The sequence below is a fragment of the Phalacrocorax aristotelis genome, chromosome 3 (genome assembly GCF_949628215.1).
Source record: "Phalacrocorax aristotelis chromosome 3, bGulAri2.1, whole genome shotgun sequence".
In the NCBI taxonomy this organism is placed as follows: domain Eukaryota; kingdom Metazoa; phylum Chordata; class Aves; order Suliformes; family Phalacrocoracidae; genus Phalacrocorax; species Phalacrocorax aristotelis.
The window spans coordinates 68,072,373-68,086,760 of record NC_134278.1 but is presented as its reverse complement, the minus strand read 5'-3'; the positions used below and the strand labels follow the sequence as shown (position 1 = coordinate 68,086,760).

Below are 14,388 nucleotides of genomic sequence, written 5' to 3'. Positions count from 1 at the left end.
CGTTTGCTCTGATGGGCTGCAGAGCACAAATAGCTAATTTGCCTTGGAAGAAGGGGCCAGTATTACTAAAATAAAAGCTGGAGGTCAGTAGCTAAAACTTTTCTGCTTTTTCAGGGCAAATTGTTGGTTAAGTAATCCACCTCTGTTCTTTTCTATACTTGAAATACTAAGCTATTTTCCTATAGTGGCAGGTAATTCTGCATATGTCAAAGGAAGAAAAATATGGAATAAACTTATCGCTTTGTTTGTTAGATTTCCTGGATTTGCAAAACCTGGGATGGAACAGTATCTGTTGGCAAAGCAGCTAGCAAAACCCAAAGAGAAAATTCCCATAATTGTAAGTTGGGGACGTATGTATAGTTTTTGTGTGTAGGTGGTATGGTTTGTTTTGGGGATTTTTGTCTGTGGTGGTGGGTTTTCATTTGGGTTTGGTCTCTTTTGGTTTGGGTTTTTTTGGTTGGTTTGTTTTTAATCATCCCCACCCTTCCATTTTTTCCCCAACTTAACTTTTAGCCTCAGGGTTGCTGTATGTATTTGGGTCAGAAGAAACTGATACTAAACATATAATTAGAAGTAGAACTGTCATTATAAAACTGTGTACCATTTCAGTATTTTAAAGTTGTGGTAGACTAAATTTCTGAGTCATATATCATTGAAGGATTTTTCAGAGTCAGGTCTTAACTCCTTTAAGTGTGCTGATTTTCTTAGTACCTTTTTTTTCCCTCCTGCTGGATCTGCATTACATGTTATCATGAAAATAAGCCTTTTTGGGATTGGGAGGCAGAGCAAATGCATTACACCGTCTGTTAGCTATCTAGATATCTAATACACAGGAGCTACATTCATGAAGGTTTGCAATATTCAGTCATGATGGTCAGGTCATCTTCTGATCTAAAAAACAAACTCTCCTAGATACATGCTGTTCTGGTGAAATGTGGTTGAAATAGCAATCCCTAGAATCTATAACCCCTTTGCTATTTGGTAAAAGTTGTAAAATATGGAATAAGGTAAACACAACTGTGGTCAATCATCTCTGTTTGCGAAACCCCTCTATTTCCTGCCTATCAAGCTCTTGCTGAAATCAATGGCAGCTTCCAAGAGGAGAAAGTATTTGTCTTCTTGTTTGCATCTGGTACAACATGATGTATTTAAAATAATATTTGCAATTTCTTACAGATTGGTGATTATGGCCCAATGTGGGTTTATCCTACCTCTACATTTGACTGTGTGGTGGCAGATCCCAAAAAAGGTTCTAAAATGTATGGTCTCAAGAGCTACATTGAATATCAGCTGACCTGCACTGTAAGTTTATCTGAAATGCCATCTCTCTTTCAAAATAGGGTCGCTTGTATACATAAATAATAGAGTTTGTGTGACTTGGTAACAGGGTTGTAAGGGTAAGTGGTAATTGTCACGCTTTTTTTTCCCCAAAGAGTTACTTTGTTCTAGCATTTCAGGTTCTTCTGTAATTACAGATTCAAGGCTCTAAGCCATAAATTCTACTTACATTCCACATATTTACTATTCTGGTCACACTTGTTTCATGTCAAAATTCAGAGTTGTGTTTCTCTTACAGAACACTAATCGGTCTGTCAACCACAGATACAAGCACTTTGACTGGTTGTATGAGCGTCTCCTGGTTAAATTTGGATTAGCCATTCCAATCCCATCTCTTCCAGACAAGCAAGTAACAGGTAATTAATAAAGAGATCACTTTTTTACAAGGTTCAGTTACATCTTATTATTTATTTTTTCCCATTATTTTTAAAGAAGGTATAAAAAAACCCCCAACCTTTCACTGTTATGAGTCGTGATGTCCTATTGAGAATAAAATATCACTAAGAGCATCATTTCAGAACTCAAGGTTTACTTATCTAGTCCAGTGATTTAAAAACAAACAAACAAATAAACCCCACAAACCACAAAAAAAAAACAAACCCCAACCCAACCTAGTTACTACAGAAGAGAACATTTACTATTGGATTATTAATGGAGAGAAGAGACAAGTAGTTATGTTCCATATTTGCCGATTGTCTGGAGAAGTGGTTTGGGGGCAGGGGTGGTGGTTGTTTTTTCTTTTGCATTTGATTGTAAATTTTTTTTATGCTTTAGGAGCTTTGAAGCAAAGCTCCTGGAGGAAAGGGAGCATCCCCTGACAAACTAAGTTATTTGTTCACAAGTGTCATGTTGCAGCTGTTTCTCCCGTTGCTCTATTTCACACTTTATTTAGAAAGCATCTTTCATTTGTATAACGTTCTGCTCTGGTTTAATATCAGTTCAGCTTGACCAAACTTCCTGAAGCTTATGGAAGTCTCTTGTTCTGACTTCAAGAAAGTGGGATTGGACCCTTTAAATGCTCATGAGTTCAGTCATTGCAACTGAATATGGCAATGCCTGGGCATTTTCAGTAGTCTCTGGCTTCCTTCCTACAAGGATGTGCTAGAGTGCATGTGAAGAAAAGAATGGACACCTCTGTAGGAGAAAAATGTGTTGCTTTTGCCTATTTCCACTTGCATGTTTTCTGGTAAGGTTTTTATACAGCCTTTAAGACAACCAGCCAAAAACAAACGTACAAAAGCTGGCATGTCACCAACTCTGTGGCTGTGGGCATCACTGAAAATGCAGCAGCTCTGCTGTGTTTGAAGAAAGCTAAGCATTGATGCAGATGCTGGGAAAAATGCCAAGGAAGCTGAAAAGTGAGGAAGCGGCTTCCTCCCCTCCCCTTAGTCTCATGTTTAGAATTCACGAGTATTTTTGCTTAAACATGTGCATGTAGACTAAAAGGAAGCGAGACGACCTGATGGGTTCTCTACATTTTATTGTAACTGTATTTTAAAAGACTCAAGAGTTTGGCATCACAGTTAAACCTTGCTTGTGGATTTCAGTCTTCTGGAGTCTGTGGGAGAAGATAATTTGTCTCATTAAAAACAAAAAAAACCAAACCCACACACACAAAAAAACCAAACCCACACCCAAAATATGCCTCTTTATCTCCCTTTTCTGAAACATTGAAGGAAACTCTGAAAAAATAGTGTTTATTTTTCATTGTGTTTAGGAGGCTTCTTTCTGAAGACTGTCTAAAAAAGTGTTCCTGCCCATTAGTCTTGGCAAAGCAAGACTCTCTACAAATAGACGGACCTTGCTCAGGATCATGGTGTTTCTGGTGGTGATATACCTAATGACCAGCACGTAACTTCCAAATGTTACTGTTCCTGTTGCCCTACATTCCTTATGCTGGCAGGAATGCTGCAGAGATTTCAATATAGATTAAGGGTGGAACAAGATATTACTGCAGGTTATATAATGTTGTCCCCCATCCCCCCCCCCTTCCCCCCCAATTTGCAGGAAATGTACCCATACCCAAACTTCATTTATCACTAATTGTGTTCTTTACCTGCTAGTCTTGCTAGTTTTCATATTTGCAATTAAAAAAAAAAAAACCAACCAAAAAAACCCAAAACAAAACCCAAAAGACTCAACCTTGTGGAGCTGCTGCCATAGTAACTATGCAGTAGAATTATACTGAAAGAGTACGTGCGTTCAAGGTTTGTCCTGTGTGCTGCTATAGAAATTAGAAGAGTTGGATGCTGGAAGAATCTCTCATTCCTTTCAAATACATCTTATTCACTATATGATTTAGAAGTCTGATTTGTACATTTTTTTTTTTTTAATTGGAAAAGATTCTTTCAAGAAGACACAGTTTGTGCTAAAACTAAAAGGCTCCTTCCTGTACATACACAGTGATGATGCGCTACGGGTTAAAGAAAAAAAAACCATCAGTCTCTTAACTACTCAAAAAATCAGTTACTCTTGCATGTATGTATTCTAACCGGTTCATACATATGATTTGAGATTTTTTGAGGTTTTTTCCCCAACACATTCATTTAACTGTACAGAAATATGCTTATAGGAGGTACTGCTTTTCTAAATCTGCTACTTGTATCTGAGCAGTTCAATTTCAAGTGCTTGTTAGCTAGGACATGACAACTTGGAAAGTAAGTAGTTCCTTTCTCTGCAATGCTTTTAAGCCTTAAATTGACCAAGGATTTGCTAGACTGTATCAAAAAAACACCTGCGTTCCATGCCTGTGCCTAGCTTTTCTCTTGGGTCATCTGAATACCTAATTTTTCTGTCTGAAAGTTTAAATTTTTTTTTGTACTCCCCCTTCCTCCCCTCCCCCCCAGTTTGAATTGTGGGTGGGTATTATGGGTTTTGGGTTTTTTTAAATATTTCCTGACTATCTTTAAAAGGAGGAGTACTCTTGGTTAGTAATCAATATACTGTAACTTAAGGTTCTTCTGATTTGTCAGTATAATGTTGCCTTCTTGTAAGTTCTGAGTCACTAAGTGGTTAATAACTCACCAAATTCATTACAGGTTCTGTGGGGGGTTTTTTGGTGGTTTGTTTTTTTTAATTAAAGGAAGAAAGTTTAGGGTACTAAAGTAGAAATGTAACAACTACTCTCCAATGTATAACAGGGCGCTTTGAAGAAGAATTTATAAAAATGCGTATGGAGAGACTGCAAGCTTGGATGACAAGGATGTGTCGCCATCCTGTTGTCTCAGAAAGTGAAGTTTTCCAGCAATTTCTCAATTTCCGAGATGAGAAGGTAGGAAATAAAGTTCACGCACAGACTGAGACTGAGGAATTGCTCCCCCTCACCGCGATCCCTCTACGAACTGCGAGTTCAGCTTTGTCACCTTCTCACTCGTCTGCGCCCCTGTGGGCAGCAGTGACGCGCTGGAAACTGCTGGGTTTGCTAACTAACTTAGCGGATGGATCAAAATGAGGTAGAAAGTTGCTTGTGTGAAACGCCATATGCTGTTCCAACAAAAACGTGCTCTTTAAAGTTGTTTTGTTGCCAGTCTTTTAAGGACAGTTGGTGTCCTGCAGCAGAATAGGAACATACGTAACTCTTGGCTGTTGCCCTGATCTGTCTCTGTTGGACTTACTAGTTACTGCGGCCTCTGACTGGTACCACTTTGCTAACAGAAGTTACATTGTAGCAGATCTAGGATGTGTCTGATCTTGTATTATATTTAAAAACAAACCCCCAACAGTTTTCACTGGAATGGGTTGTAATAGCATTATGCTCCAGTCTTACCTGATGCCCCCTCCCCCCACATTTTCTTATTGTTTTTAAGAGGCTTTAATATTTTCACCTTCAGTAAATGGTTTCTTCATGACTGAACGCCAGCTCTGTTACTGATTTGGATATCTACCAATGAGGAAATAAACAGGAAAACTCTGCTGCTTTCTTCTCAAAAGTCATACTTCTAAATACACATAGATTTTGCTGAAAAAGTAAACGATCCTTGGAGGATTTTAAGACTAGACTGGATAAAGCCCTGAGTAACTAAGGTCACAGCTGACTATTTTTTAGTAGGAGGTTGGACTACAAACCTCCTGGGGTCGCTTCCAACCAGAATTATTCTGTGATCCTGTAAGTAGAGGCTTAATAACATAGTAAGTAGCAGTCCTGGTGAAGTGCTATTTGGATGGCCAGTGGAGAGTTGTGTAATTGTGCTAGCTTGTCAGCAGCTCTTGGTAGTTAACTTATAGACTGATATAAGCACAACAGATGTTGCAACACATGTGGAATTTTTAACCTTTTCATCTGTTCCCACTGAGAACTTTGTATGGCAATTGTGTAATAGTCTCATGATCTTCTTGAGTAGCGTCTGATATCAGCACTATCACATGTGCAGAGACAGCTGAATATAATCGCTCTTACGCTGTATTTCAGTAATATATGAGATGGGTCTGTTGACCCCAGAATCCAGAAAACAGTGTACAAGGATGAGGGAGGGAAACTCTAAGAAACCTTGGCCCCACTGAAACTTTCATTTAAAAGTTTCAATTTATGGGTGGTCTGTTGGTTAACTGTTCTCCTAAACACTTCATTCAGTGCTTAGGTACCTGCCCTTAAAGATGCCTGAACAGTGACGGTCAAACTTTTTCTTTTTTTTGTTTCTTCCCCCCTTTCCTAAAGGAGTGGAAAACTGGAAAGCGGAAGGCAGAAAAAGATGAAACTGTAGGAGTCCTGATCTTTTCTACAATGGAACCAGAAGCTCCTGACTTGGACATGGTAGAAATGTAAGGTGGCTTCTTTTTGCGTGGACATTATGCATCTGGATATACAACAGTTACTGAGCTAATATAAAACTAGAATAGTAAGCATGCACATAATATTCATGGATTTGAAGAGGTACTCATCAAGCAGAGCTGAAAAATTGTTTGAATACAAGATTTTCATATCAACCCCTCCAAAACTTGGGGGAGCGTCATGTGATGTCACTTTGACTTCAGTGACTGAACACTGATCCTAAAAAGATTTATGCAAAAGTAGCTGACAAGTTAAAGTACTGGCAGATCCTATGGAGTTATGTCTTATATTGCTATGAAGTATATTTTGGTATCTTGATTCTTCAATTGTGATCAGTTCCAAAGTGTGCTAGACTTCCGAAGTAGCTTAGGATAACTGTAGATGGACCGTCAAGGAAAACAATGCTTCTGTCAAATACTTGTATATAATGCATGCACAGTATAATTCCAATATCTGGAATTAAGGAAGAGCTATTAAAAATGAAAAGTGACTTAAATTATCAGATTTCATTTTAAATGTGTTACTACATTTTTGGGATATGCTTCTAGAAGTGCAAATGGCTATATTTTTTATATGTGTGTGTTATATACATACATACACTTTTTATGTATAGTTCTCTTGGTGGTAGATCTTTGGGTTTCATAGAGTGAAAGACTGGATTTACTCTGCAGCCTTTATTTCACTCCTTTAGGCTTAATCATTTTTAATAGAAGATAGGCAGTATGCATGACATGCTTTGCTTGCTGCTGTAGAATGTAGAAACTTGGATAATGTTTTGTGTCTGAAACTGTGGCTAAACTATGTAGAAGTGTTTATAGTGGCAAAGCAGTAGTGTACCTACACCTGGAAATATCCCAGCATAGGCTTTATCCAAGTGATGCAGTGCATATATGAAGATGCATATAATAGCTGTGGTAGCAGTTCTGTACTAGTAAAAAAGATGGGCGTTTTCAGGTCACTTCCACTTTGAACATGAGGATTTCAGACTTGTCTACTTCTCTTAAATGATGTGTGTTATATATCTCAGTGGTATAAAAGCTGAATGGTGAACCAGAGGGATGATTTTGTATACAGGGTGCAGGAGAGAATGACTGTATTATATACAGAGCCCTGGCAGGGAACAACCAGCAAGCGTTCTGCTGAACAGTTTGTGCCCAGACAGGGTGAGGGCAGGCAAGTAGCCTGTGGGAAACGCTCCCCGGAGGGTATTGGCTCCTGGGCTGGGGCTGGCAGCCTGGAGCGGCTTTGGGGGCCTGTCCCCAAGCATAACAGGGGTGGCTGTAACACTTCAGACATCCACACCATGTTCCGGTGCCTGGGAATGTCTGAGTGTTAAAAGTGTGTAGAAACATAGTCTTGAAAGCCACTACTCCTGTAAGTGAACAAACCAGCTTGTTCAATAGTTCTTAGGTTCTTCAATGAAAAGATGCTCTTTACTGAAACAATTTTGCTAGTAGTCTGGCAGTCGTGTGTCATCCTGGCTTTGATCAAAGGATGGGAAGCCTGTGCTGGTCCATGAACTTCCATGATCACGATACCATAAAGTAGGAAATACAGAAAATTAAAAAGGATGGTTTGCTACTGGGAAAATTGGAATAAAACAAGGGCCTCTTGGAAAACACAGTTCTGTTTCTGTGCAAGTAACACTTTGGGTAGGGTTTCCAGCTGAGGAAAGAGGTGCCAGTGGGGAGGTGGGAGCCTCTCAGTGGTTGGGTCACAGCAGGAGCTGCTGCCCTGGCTCTGGGGAGTCACTTAGGGTTGCCCTGCTGCAAGAGCTGTCTTGTACAGGCTTTGGCTGAGAGCGTTTGTAAGATCCGATGCAGTTTGAATAACACTCATTGAAAATTAGAAAATATGTCTAGTTTTCTTTGGTAGAGTTCAGAGCATTGCTGTGTATGTAGTGCGATGTTAATGGAAAGGTTTGGTAGCTGCATGAAAACGTGCTTAAATCAGGGTAAAAAGGCACATACTAATTCAGAATTCTCTTCTGAGCATCACTGATTATTTTTTTCCCCTCTCTATCAACTGAACACAACAGTATTGTCAATATGAAGTTATGCATATGTATTTTCCTAGAACTGCTTAATTAATGTTTATTCACCTATTTTAGACTTACGTTAAAACATCTGGACATACAACAATGAACAAATATAAAGTGTGAATTTTGCTACTTCTGTTACTGTAACATCTAATTTCCTGTCAGTGTGGGGTCCTTCTATTTGTGTTAAGTGCTCTAGGGATGCATCTTCCTCATATCAGACTTTGCTGTTCTGTTATTACTTGATCTCGTTGAGGAGGATATTTAGCTAGTCCAGCACCGCGTGTTTAACATAGAGGGGGAAAAAAAGAATGAAAAATGTCTGTATCTGAAGAGGGAAATTCTGACCTCAGTGAAATGGCAGAGAATTAAGGAGTTAATCTATTTCTCTGATTTTTTTTTTTTTTTTTTTTCACTTTAAGACATAGTTGATACCACTAAACATTTCAGTATTGCGTTTCAGGTTAGCATAACACATTTGTTAAACTGCTTTTTGGCTTTGCTTTTTCCAAATGCCACAGAGAACAGAAATGTGACGCAGTGGGTAGGTTCACCAAAGCAATGGATGATGGAGTTAAAGAGCTGCTGACAGTGGGACAAGAGCACTGGAAGAGGTGTACAGGGCGTAAGTGTCCCTTCTGAACTCAACAGTCATTTCTGTGTTGCTTTTCTCTGTGGGTGTTTTTTTATTGTTGTTTTTGTTGCTTATAATTCAAGGCACATCTTAAAACTAAAGGAAATCCTAAATTATCATGAGGATTGTATGGTATTCTGGCTGCCTTCAGTGTCTAAGAGTATAAATTGTGCAAGTGTTTTGGTTTTGGGGTTTGGTTTCTTTTTCTTTCTCTCATAACAGAAATATCTAGTCCCTGCCCATAGGTTTAAAAATATTAAAGTTAAATAATTCTGGTAATCCAGCTAAAGCCCTTGTTGGACCTGTTCTCATATATTTGTCATTCATCTACATGCTAATGACATGGGCGAAACAGACCTGTCTAGTTGACAAAATCATAAACTGTTGCATTTTATTAACCCCTTATTTAGGATTCTTGCATGCCAGGAGGAGTGATTTAAAGATGAAATTATTTTTAAAAAGGGAAAAATAAAAACCAACTTGATTCTAACTTAATCTTTAGCCCAATTCTTTTTCTCCTATCTTGTTTCTTCCTTCCCACAGATATTTAGGGTTGCAGAACTTCACACCAAGTCCCTATGACTCTGCCTGGGCTCTAATTTCCTAGTCCACAGCAGTGTTCAGTGTTTGAGGCCACCACAAGGCAGCTATTGAAAGGAAGCAGGTATTACAGCTGAGGATCATAATAAGAAGCACTTCAGGGCAGGATGTAGCGTCTGGCAACCAAATCTCCTCCATTTTTTTCTTTCCCTTTTTTTTTTTTCTTTTTTTTCCCCCTCTTTATAGCTCCCTCCCCAAAAGACATTGTCCTCAGTCTTGGCATAACTCAAGAGATATACTTATCTCTTTGCTGCTTTTGAATCCAACAGTGTAGTTGAATATCTGGGGCTGACCAGATGGAATGGGAGGTATAGAAGCCCAGTCTTTCCTGGTAGTGACTACATTAGACATTAGTATCTGTAGGATGTGAGCTTTAAATCATTTACATGTCTCCACTTTGAATAAGAGGGTTTCCTTCTACACATCACTGACCCTTCTGCTGGTCAAAAGTAGTCTAACACAGAACACACCTCTAACATTGTGCAGATCTCGCTTCACTAGGAAATGATGCGCAGGGGGAAGTGGAGGGCAGAGGAAGGAATAAGGTCCCTCAGATGAGTCTAGGAAAAAAAGCACTGCTGTGCAATGAAGCCGTGATCAAAACCACCACAGTTAAGGGCTGGCTGTGACTTGTGCTTATAGTAGAAATTCAGTATTTCGTTCACTGCTAAAATCTCCCTAAACTTATGACACTAGTGCTTTAGGTACAGAATGACTTTTCTAATGCTTACAGTTATTAGTTAGCATAAACATAGTAAGTCAGATGTGATTGTGTTAAAATTTAACTTAACTTTCCAGACATTCATACTGAATAGAAAAAGGAGGCTGGTAAATCGGGACACGCAAAACTGAAGAATTTCAGTAGTCTCTCAGGTCTGAAGTTCCCTGTCAGCTCTAGTCCCAGCTCCCAGGCACAAGTATTTTTGGCACTTTCTGAGAAATAGTTTACGTGCATTCCATTCTATGATATTTAAAATGACTGACAGTGGAAGCTTCTTAAATGTAAGTGAAAAGAAACCAAATGTTCTTCACTGAAGTTTCTGCAGGGGATCCAGTAAGAAGTTAATGGCTGATAACAGAACTCTAGTACTCTGAATGGTACCTGTTGTGTAAGAAAAACCAGTTGTCATAAAAAAAAAAATCTAACTTCTGGGGAAGAACTCGATCAAAGATAAAAATAAAATTATGTGGTTTGGAGGGTTTGTTTTTTGGTTTTTGTGTTTCATTTTACCACACAAAAGGGTTCCTCTGTGAAAATCAGATTGTGTGGGATGCTAGAACAGCTCAAACACTGCTATTTACTTGGACAGTATACCCTCTGGATACAAATGCTTGATAACGAAAAGCTCATCTACTCGGCTTTTTTCTGCTAGCATCTTTTCAGATTGCTTTTTAGGCCTCTGAGGTGGTGGTAGTCAAAGTGTTAATAACCAATATACTGATAAATCACAGCTTATTGACTTAATTATAAGGAAGCAATTTATGCATAGGTTTTCAATAGATTATAAAAAACAGTTTTATTAATCAGATACTTGCATCAGTTTTTATCCCTAGATAATCTTGGTTTCTACTGCCTTTAAATATAAAATCCATTATTTCAGGAGAGTTTAGGTATTATAGGTCTGTATAATATTCCCCTTTCTTAAAATATTAATGAGATCTGTTTTCCATATCACTGCAGCACTTCCCCCCACCCACCCCCAGGAGGATAAAGTCTGCTCATGAGGGGGAGAAAAAAAAATCTTACTGTATGCATAGGAGGACAAAGCTAGGAGTGCACTGAGATTTTACACATATATATATATATATATATATATAAAATCAGTCACACACCATTTCCCCAACAGTTTGTGGCTTTCAAAAATCCAGATTGCAATTGCTTTATCCAGTTTTGAAATGTCTGTAGCAGGGGAAGGGGTAAGAATGTGATTGTAAGTGCTTCACTAGAGGAAGGTAAATAGGTAAAACCTAGTTGTTTTTGACATCTGATTCTATCAGGTTTTGGAAATGCTGCAGATTTGGTCTCACTACCCTTGTGGGTTTTTGCTTCTGTTTCCCTCTTTTCCCCATCCTCTTCCCCCTTTCAGCACTACCCAAGGAATACCAGAAGATAGGAAAAGCATTGCAGAGCCTGGCGCTCGTCTTCAGCACTAGTGGATACCAAGGTATTTCTATAGCTCCATTTGTACTTTACTTAACAAAGATATTGTAATTACATTGTGCTGCCCCCCCCCCCCCCCCCCGCCCTTAACACTTTCCTTTTTGAGCTTCAGATGTCAAACATGATTCTGGAAAAAAAATTTAAAAACTTGTTTCCTTGTATGTATTATGGGGTTTTTGTATTCCAGTCTGCAATCTTGTTTTCTCTCACTGTATAATCATGTGGTGGGCTGGTGGTGGTGGAGGAGTTTAGCTTGATCTTACTAATATATGATCTGGTCACTGACCTGACTAGCAAAACATGCTGTAGCATTTTTTGTGATATTTAAGGCAAGGGGGAAAATGTGTCCTTGAAAACATCTGTCACAGAACTATTGTGTGACTGACTTCATGAAACAAAACTCCACACAGCGAAGGAAAACTTACAAGATTTTTGTCTACCATTTTGTGGGCTGGAGGGTTGGCTACTGGAGCTTTTTCTTGTCCTTCACCTTTTCTTCTCTTTCAAGAGCCCTAAAATAGACCCTGTGATGTTAGGTATGAAAGTCATGGGAGGGAAAAGGAGGGCATCAATTGCTCAGAGTTCTCCTAAAATGTAGTCTTTAGGCCAAACTTAAAGTCCTGCTTTGATATGTTAAGTTCTGCTGATGTTTTCCAGATAACTGGAAATGCTTCCTCATATGCCAGAGGGAAGTAAGAGTCCATTTTCTCTGGGATTCTCTTGCCAAATGTACTTTTTTCCTCTTTTTTTCCTAGGCTTAATAGCAAAATTACTCTGTTCTAAAACCTTAAATGTTATAGCATCTCCATCTTAGGACTTTTAGGTGACCAGTACTTACTCTGACTACTGATTTATCCCTTGCTTTGTACTCTTAAAGGTTTTTGCCCTATGAACCATGTATTAAAATGCAACCACTTCTGAACCTCAGGTTCTCTGCTCCTGGAAACATTGGAAATAGGCATATTCCCTCTAATTTGTTCTCATCTTTGTCCTGCCCTTCAACAGGACGATTGCTTAGCTGGAATTGGAGCATAGCGCATTGCCTAAAACGTTACTTTTGGATGTGAGAACCATGTAGGGTATTTGCATAGTTACGTATTCTTAGCATGGGTTAGAAAACTGTAAATCCCAGCCAGATAAGATCTGTAGCAAGAATTCTTGAGAAAGGACTGAAAATTGTTTGAACTATAACACATGACTTTTCGCCAGGGTAAAGGGAAAACAATATGCCTTAAAGCTAGGATGTAAGTTGCAGATTAACCTTGCGAAGGAAAGCTTCCATTTAATTTCCAATATCTACAAATGGTATGAAAAAATAGATCCCGTGATGCTTGGGAACAAGGCAAGGATGTTTCTCTTTGCTGTTTGCCCAGTTGTACCTGGTTGTACTCTAGTATTTTGCTGAGGAAAATGCCGTGCCCACTGATGCCTTTGTTCTGATTACATATATTTTGCTCTTTTTAATAACTGGTACACCAGTGTATTTTTCAGAATTACTAATATGTGGGATTCTTTGCTTTTTAATTTGAGTTCCCAGGAAGAGAGAATAAGTGCAGTGCAAGTGTTGCTTTAAATGTCTTCGTTACTGCTGCCCTCATGCTGTCCTACCTGGTGTTGGTGTACAATTTCATTTGATGGTTGTCTCAGGTACGGGCCTGTGGATTAAGCAGACTCTGTGCAAGAGATGTGAGCACCTGGATTTAAACTGATAGGATGCAACTTTCCTGATCTTAGTAATTAAAAGAAGGTGCTGGACCTATTCCTTCAAATGAAGAAGTACTAGCTAGGCTGAGTATGCGGTATGTTTTTTCTGGACTATCAGTAAAGAGGAATGGTCCTTCAGCCATACTAAAAGGCACTCAGTTCAGTTTCTGCTGGGAGCTGAATCTCTTTTTTTTTTTTTTTTTTTTTAAATACTTGAGTTCTGGAAGTTTTAAGCATATAGGGCTGCTGAAGATTGCCATGACTAATTTGATGACACGAATGTTTCCAGCTACTGGTAGCTGACTTCTGACATACTGAATACACTGTTGGTTGGTTTATTTGTACAGTTAGGATGGGATGTATGTAATGTCCTTACTACTTTCACTGCCTGCTTGTTCTGCAAAGCCTTATTATATGGTGAATGTCTACTGCCTTCTCTTCTGATTCTAGCCTAAAATGTTTAAGATTGAACCAGGGAAGATGCACTTGTTAATCTGACTCACTCAAGCTCTTCTTCTTATGCTGCAGAATGAGTCTTATCAATTAGCTGCCAGCCACAGTGCATATTAGGAATCTGTCCCCAGTATTTGCAGAGGCAAAAGTACCCTTAAAACTATTAAGGACACAGTGAGAGGTTCTCATTTAACTTGGTCATAGGCCTATGTACTGTCCAAGTGGCCTTAAGAACACGTGCTTTGAAAGTATGAACCTGGTCCAAAAATGCATATTGGGCAGTTCCAGAATATGTCTGGAAGTGTCCTGCAGCCTGGCACTATGTTGCCTATCACATCATACGATGCTCTTAGGTTAACACAGCCTTAAATAGCATGGCCTCTCTTCAGCAGCGCCAAATCCAGGCGAGTCTTTTCTCCTATGTTAAGAAAATGTGAATGGTTGAGGTATATCATTCAACCCTAGTAAGATCTCCTAATCCTACATCGCCCCTCAGGAATTTTGTTAGGCAGTTACACGCAAGTTCCACTCTCTTGCCAGCTAGGAATCAGACACATCTCGCTTTCCAACCTTCTTGTGTGCTGAACATTATCAGTCTGAGGTGTACTTGTCAAAAAAAAACCTTGCTACAAGTGGTTGCCTAGTACATTGAACTTGATCTTTTTCCTGCTCCTGGATAAAACATGCTTTGA

The 14,388-nt window shown here is 39.0% G+C and overlaps 1 protein-coding gene across 2 annotated transcripts in view; it reads left to right on the top strand.

The window, feature by feature from the left end:
* Positions 1 to 14,388, top strand: part of SNX9 (sorting nexin 9) — a 63,211-nt gene that overhangs the window by 38,640 nt on the left and 10,183 nt on the right. For both annotated transcript variants that reach the window (XM_075087854.1, XM_075087855.1), the window contains exons 7-13: positions 253 to 337; positions 1,177 to 1,302; positions 1,577 to 1,694; positions 4,479 to 4,609; positions 5,993 to 6,096; positions 8,666 to 8,769; positions 11,466 to 11,543. In XM_075087854.1, coding sequence (XP_074943955.1) covers positions 253 to 337; positions 1,177 to 1,302; positions 1,577 to 1,694; positions 4,479 to 4,609; positions 5,993 to 6,096; positions 8,666 to 8,769; positions 11,466 to 11,543 — 746 coding nt within the window. The remainder of the gene's footprint in view (positions 1 to 252; positions 338 to 1,176; positions 1,303 to 1,576; positions 1,695 to 4,478; positions 4,610 to 5,992; positions 6,097 to 8,665; positions 8,770 to 11,465; positions 11,544 to 14,388) is intronic.